General features: G+C 37.0%; 1 protein-coding gene across 3 annotated transcripts in view; it reads left to right on the top strand.

Moving 5' to 3' along the window:
- The window catches only part of LOC103476613 (GDNF family receptor alpha-1-like), a 150,094-nt gene that overhangs the window by 124,472 nt on the left and 18,418 nt on the right, over positions 1-7,204 (top strand). For all 3 annotated transcript variants that reach the window (XM_008429088.2, XM_008429087.2, XM_008429090.2), the window contains one exon: positions 5,406-5,587. In XM_008429088.2, coding sequence (XP_008427310.1) covers positions 5,406-5,587 — 182 coding nt within the window. The remainder of the gene's footprint in view (positions 1-5,405; positions 5,588-7,204) is intronic.

The raw sequence follows: 7,204 nt of genomic DNA, 5'->3' as shown, positions 1-7,204 counted from the left end.
CCATATTACACCAAGCACTGTAGCTAATATTAGCTGGTATCTCGCCAGTGGACATAAATACAGTAAAGTAATATTCCAATCACAATATATACACAATAACATGTCCATCTTACTTGTGAAATGTTGTCTGTGGAGCCCTCACATCAATAATCCATAGATCCGAACAACAATATCCCTCAATGCTGAGGCATCTTCTGCTGTTTTGATTGAGCAAAGTAGGAGGGTATACCTCCTACTTTGGTATACTGCTCCAAGATGGCCACCGTATTTCCTGCGCTGGAGCAGCCAATGCGGGGTCTACTCTTATATTATGTCTATGGGTTTTGGTCTGTGGGCTTGACACATGCGCCGACGCATCGGTGTTGCCAGACCCATCACTACCTTTGACCTTTTGCCCATGACGCATGACGCAATTGCCTCTCGCGCAGTGAGATAATGCGGCTAACTGCGGAGCTCAACGTAGCGAACATTCCAGATTACAGAACAGGTTTTGGTGAATTTAAAAAAAAGTATTTGGTGAATAAAGTGGAGTAGACTTGCTACTTGTCAGATGACGGAAAACGTTGAAGTATCGTTTCTGCTTCCACACAGAGTAGCGGTTTAAGCAGAGAGGTAATGAAATACAACATACACTGACAGGCCTCTGCGTCTGCCTTTCTCTGAAGAGCTACTGAGTGGGAGGAGACAGCCAGGTGAGGAAAAACTGTTCTTATCTATCGATTCAGTATTTTTATCATACAGACATTAGACGGTTGTTGATGTGCTATTAGCTAGCTGCTAGCTAACGACTTTGCTAGCAAAGCAAGATAAATAAAAAGCTTCCTCAGGTGAAAAAAAGTATACTTTAGTATACTTCAAACATACTTAAATTTGTGAAAGTACACTTTAAGTATACTAATTATTAAGTGTGCTACCTATAAGTATATCTGAAGTATACTAAAAATACACTTGTACCAATTTCGAAATTAGTACTTTAAACACACTTAAACATAATTGTACCAAAATACACTTTTAATATATTAAATAAAAGTATACTTTAAGTGAACAAAATATGAATGAATATGTATGAATTTTTAAGTGCCTTAATAATCTTTTACTATTTATTAAAATTGCATACTATAAAAAAAGGATAATCATGATGTAATTTTTAAGAAAGTACCCAATCAATTTTCAGATGTGTGATGTAAGAACCTTATAATCAATGGCATTAGCTCCAGTTCATACTCCAGACCAGATGGTGGCGGTATTGCACACTTTCATTTATTTAAAAAACGCCACAAAGAGAAGAAAAAACTTGAACACAGGGAAGATAACAGACGCTGTTCAAATTCACCATTTTTACTTGCATAATACTGCCTTAAAAGTAGAGAAGGCCTTGATAATAGTTACTAATTTTGGTAAATTCAAGCTGGTGACGTCCTAGTCCGAGTTAGACGACAACACAACGGGACAACAACCGATGGAAATGAAATGTGKGTMACAAAAGGWKCCCGGAGGGATGAAGGCTGCTAAGTGTTGCTAGCTGGTGGTAAGTTTGCTTCTTAATTATCATCATTTAATTATAAACAATGTAGTAAAGATATATAACTTACGTTGGTTTCTTAAATAATTATTTTATCAATTTTATTGTAACTTGTATGATTATTACTATAGCAATCATTCAGCTTCATGTTATGCATGGAGGCTGTTTTTTTGCAACTTATACTTTAATTCATAAACTAACCTGGATTTAATTAAGCTCCATAAGACAAAGAGACTTTGATATTATGTGGTGGTTGTTGTTCTAACTCGTTCATCAATGATTTTATCTTCAACTTATGTTTGCAGTCTAACTAAGCAAATGAAGATGGAAGAGGAAGCCAGAGAAATCGAATGTTAGAAAACCTAAAGACCTTCCTGTCTCAGAAGAAGCTCTGGCTCCACCAGATCACCAACCAGCTCTAAGGATGAACCTCCACATTGTCTTCATGATGCAAGTTTGTTTTTTCAATGAGGAGCTAGCTACATTATCAACAACAAAAGCTGCTGTGTTACCAACACTAAATGCTTAATAAACATGATTTGATTTAAAGGTAACTGGAAAGAATTTTTCTCTTCTTGTTAATCTAACATTTATCTTTCATTTTTTTATTTGTTGTTGACTTTCAGGGCCCTGTGATGRACTGGTGACCTGTCCADGGTGAACCCTGCCTCTCAWCTGATGGCTGCTGGAGATGGGCACCMCCAGCCCMCCTCACCACCCTRCAAGGATCAGTGTGTTCAGATCATGGATGGAAAGATTTTAAGGTAGTTTGTCTCCTTAAGTCCACACTTAAAACAGCTTCATAGTTAATAGTTAATGCCAACATCAACTGACTCTGTGATATTGCTGACTATTATTTTTCTACTTCTAACATAAACAGGCAAAGAAGACACCCAGAAATGTTTTTCCACCACAGGCATCCGGTCCCAATCATCATCAGTTCTTATGATGTCACATACATGGTGAGTCCACGTTTTAAAATTGTAAGTTTTATGTTTTTATTTGCCATTTTTCTGTTCTCTTTAAATACAAATGCTTTCCCTGTTTAATTGCTCTATTGTTCTTTTTTGTAGGTCTGTGTAAGGTGCAGTGGTGCAGTGACTGGGAATGTTCTGTCGTTGATCCTCACTTTCATGTTTTATTGTCACACTTAAATTTTCATGTTCATGTGCTCACTTTTKATGTGTAAACTGATCATTTATGTAAAGTTCATAAAGTTGTGAGTAAAATTGGACAATTTTTAAATGTCGGTAATAAAACAAAATATTTGAATCACCTTGAACATCTTGTGTAATTAATCTTTCCATGTAATTTTAGCCTAAACCAATGTAAGTACTGTAGTGTAGTTATGCATGTCATGTACAAAATAGGTACGTAGGAATAAAGACTTTCACGAGTAATTAAAATTGTAGTTTATTATCAATAGCTGGAAATCAAAAGTAAAAATTAAGTGTCATTTAAATACATTACTCATATATTAATAGTATATTTAAATAAATATTTGAAGTATATTAAATATATATTTTTAATATAATTCTGAGACAGAATTATTACACTCAAAATATTATAATTCTATCAAAATATAATAATAAAGCTCTGAAATATGATATTTAAAAAGTATACTTTAAGTACACTCTAAGTACACTTGAAGTTGTTCCAAAAAAGTATGTATAGTATACTAAAATATACTATTAGTTGTAATTTAATACTATTTAAATACTACTTAAGTATACTAAGCACAAAATTAGTTGTTCCAAAATAGTACACTTTAAGTACATCAATAAAAGTATACTAAATATGTATGTTAAAATTTAGTATACTAAAGTATACTTTTTTTTCACCTGGGTCTTCCCTGTATCGTTAATGACAGCAGTCATTCTTCAGTATCGCTTATGCAATAGGGGCACATCTTGCTGCATAATGTACATCAATTTTTTTTCTGGCGTTAAGTAAATGTATCTTGAAGGAGAATAACACTTAAATAAAAGTCCAACAAGGATATTCATTTAGAATTAAAAATAACTCACCCTGAATTATAAAGATATATGTAATGTATGTAATAAAAGTGTGTCATTAATGAAGGGGAAAGAACTCAATCCAAGTTTAAGGTCTGGTTCGCAGAGTATGAATTAAATCCCCCCCCAATTATTTGATGGGGGGGGGGGAAACTAACCTCAGTTAAGTAAAATAAAATTGTAATCAAAACTTTTGGAATTGTAATGATTTATTTTTTAATAACAAAACGTTTTGTTTAAAAAACTTTTTTTTAATTAAATAACAAATTTTTGTCTTGTGAACTTCAAAAGTTATTTGCCAAACAAACTTTTATTTGCACACATCAGAAATCTTGTTGCAATTTTGCCCCCGACGTCATGTGAGAATCACAAGCAAAACTTTGAGTCACAAACAGAAACTTAGAATAGCAAGAAAAGATTTCTGACAAGCACAAATAAGTTTGTTTTCCAAATAATTTTTTCACTTTATGTGTGATTTTAATTTTTTAAAAAGATTTTTAAGCAAAACTCAGTAGGCTTTTCTCATGGTGACATTTATTAACAATTAATTTTTTTCTTTTTAAAAAAAAAGTTTTTCTGCAGTTCTATGTTAAAGTTTGATGCAGCTCTGCTTTCCTGAATGGACCATCTTCATCTCCACTGCAGCAAACAGGCAGCTCTTTTTATAGATTACAGTCACTAAACGGTTACATTGTGCCCTTGTTTATATTTTTAATAGTGTAATTGTGTAAAGACAAAATATGTCTGGTGGTCTAGGTCTGATTTACATATCTTGCTAAATTGCGGGTTTGAATATTGCAATACTGTCCTATAACAAAGTAGACCTGCAGAAAGAAATTTCTAATAAAATATCTTACATATGCATAGTTGTATGTTCTATATAGATATTTTCCTTAGCTTTGATTGTATATCTCACGATTTTGTAATTTATCATTGTTTATTAAACTCTGAAAGCTGAGAGGCTTTGTTAATATTCTGTCCTAGAATGCGGTTAGATGTGCCCTTTTTTTTTTTGAGCACCTGCCCTTTTAGTGGTCTCTGCACGGCCCTGGGCATCAAACCAATTTAGATGCTATGAGAAATTCACTTTTTTTTCAGGCTAAAGTTATCCTCCATTCACACAACGTGAACTTTTTCAACAGAATCCACCCTGCACAAAAGTACTTTCAGATTCCATTTTTGTTTGGGTTCACAAAGCTACTCTTGCGCTTATATGTGTCACATAATTATCATAATACAAAACTGATTTCTAATCTTTGGAGCAAAAATTAATTCAGTGATTTATAGTTAATTAGCTAAAAATCACATTGCAAATTAACACCCTGGTACATTTCACCATGTAAACGTCATTGTGACACTTCACACCCTCAGTTTCTGTGGGGTTAAAGAGCTGTTATGCAGATCCACCCGTCGCCGTATTTCCGCAGCATCAGGGTCATAATTCACCGGTAGAAGGAAGCATATCATTATATTCAAACAGCAGCTCTGTAAAGCTCAGCTATTCTTCTGATGTGTGCGTTTGTGCTTTACATCAAAGCCACAGCAGACTATTAATAGGACCGCTAATGGACTCTAATGGTAAAAAGTCACATCAGCACTCAGGTTTTTTACGGTGTGGTGAATTTATAATGGAAGGAAGTGATAACAAAACTTAAGTACCTTCTAACTCTCCTTTAATTGTGGTTCCAATATAAAATTTTATTTTAACATAGGGAATAGCAACATTGGGATGTGCGATAAGACTCAGGTGGGTGCTAAACTGGCACACTGGAAATCCTTCTTTACCATCTTAGCTTATCTAACACTGACTCCTCTACAGCTGACATGTCAAGCTGACATTTTAAGATTATCGCTGTTGTTTTCCATAGGTAATGCCATCCAGGCCTTTGGGAACGGAACAGACATTGGGATGTGGCCGCCGATATCTCCCGTTCAGACTACCACCTCCATTACCACGCCCTACCAAAGAAACCGCGAACGCATCCCCAACAACATAGACAACCACATCAACGCCGACTCCAGCCTCTACCACTTCTGTGGCAACTTACAGGTGAGACAAAGTAAAACTCTGTAGCACAACTCTGGCTGAGGTCACATCTGATCTGTCAATGTGACATACTTTGTGGAAAAGAACTGCGTGTGATCTCATCACGTTTAATTTTATACATAATTGTTGAAAATATGTTGAGACAGTATGATATGAGACAGATAATCAGTAAGGCCGAGCTCCTCTGCCTTCTGTCAGTGTTAACTAGAAACAACCAATGTATGTAGGTGGTTCTAAGTGCTGCCAAGCAAGTGTGCACGTCGCTCCCTTTGCGCTTTTCTTCATCACTTTGTTCTCTGTTATGATACAACTTCTCAGCAGAGCCTGTCATTAATGCTAAGAGTAGTTAGCATGTCGACAGATGAATGGTTTTCTTAGATGGTTGTTTCTCCACCATCAGCACATTTAGCAGCATGTTCTAATTCTAAATTCTAAAACACCACAGAGTATGAATGTCATCATTTACTCCTTCTCCTTGCTGTTTTGTCTGGTTGATGTTCTGCTTGAGAAATCGATGTCGGTGGGAGAAATCCCAGACAGAGCAGTAAAGGGAAATGAGAATCTAGTGGGATTGCATGGGAAGGTGAAGGCCAGGTTATGGAAAATCCAATCTTTCTATTAGCTTATTTGTCACTGCTTTAACTTAATTTAACCACTGTGTTGTCTTCTGGGTCAAAAGTGACCCACTTCAATGTTTAGCTGTTGAAAAAATACCCTAAGCTATCTTTTTCCGACTTGAAATGTTATGACTTTTCCTAAATTGATCCCGTTATTAGAAAAAGTGATACTTTGGTTTTGTTTATATTTCCATGTGTGCTGTACACCACTAGGGTACAAAGATTGTCTTATGGGTCATTTTAGACCCGCGAATTATAACAAGCATTTAAACACCAGAAAAAGAGTTCAAAGGTCACACGCAAACTCTTTCTAATACACACGTGTGTGTGTGTGTGTGTGTGTGTGTGGGGGTGTGTGTGTGTGTGTGTGTGTGTGTGTGTGGGTGGGTGGTGTGTGTGTACACACCACGCACACACACACACACACCTGTACATCCTTCCCCCCCACACACACTGGATTGATGCACGAATTGGACTTGCACCTGCACTGTCAATCTGCAGCTAACCTCTCACATCACACAAGTTCCCAAACACAACAGAAAACTATATCAGACATAATAAAAACCGATAAGGTATAGGGGGTATGAAGGTATGCTGAATCTGATGATGGACCAGAATTGCCTCGAAGCTGTACGGAAGTCTTTCTCCATGGCCTCTCCAAACTCCTCCCACGCCCAAGTTTTTGCCTCAGCGACCACCCGAGCCACATACCACTTCGCCCACCGTTACCCATCAGCTGCTTCTGGAGTCCCACAGGCCAAAAAGGCCCGATAGAACTCCTTCTTCAGCTTGACAGCATCCCTCGCCGAAGGTGTCCACCAACGGGTTCGAGGGTTGCCAACGTGACAGGCACCAACAACTTTGCGGCCACAGCTCCGATAAGCTGCCTCGGCAATGGAGGCACGGAACATGGTCCACTCAGACTCAATGTCCCCAACCTCCCCCGGAACGTGTTCGAAGTTCTGCCGGAGATGGGAGTTAAAGCTCCGTCTCACAGGGGACT

The sequence above is a fragment of the Poecilia reticulata genome, linkage group LG15 (assembly GCF_000633615.1).
Source record: "Poecilia reticulata strain Guanapo linkage group LG15, Guppy_female_1.0+MT, whole genome shotgun sequence".
Taxonomy (NCBI): Eukaryota; Metazoa; Chordata; class Actinopteri; order Cyprinodontiformes; family Poeciliidae; genus Poecilia; species Poecilia reticulata.
Note: the sequence above shows the minus strand (reverse complement) of the source record. Positions and strands in the feature narration are given on the sequence as shown.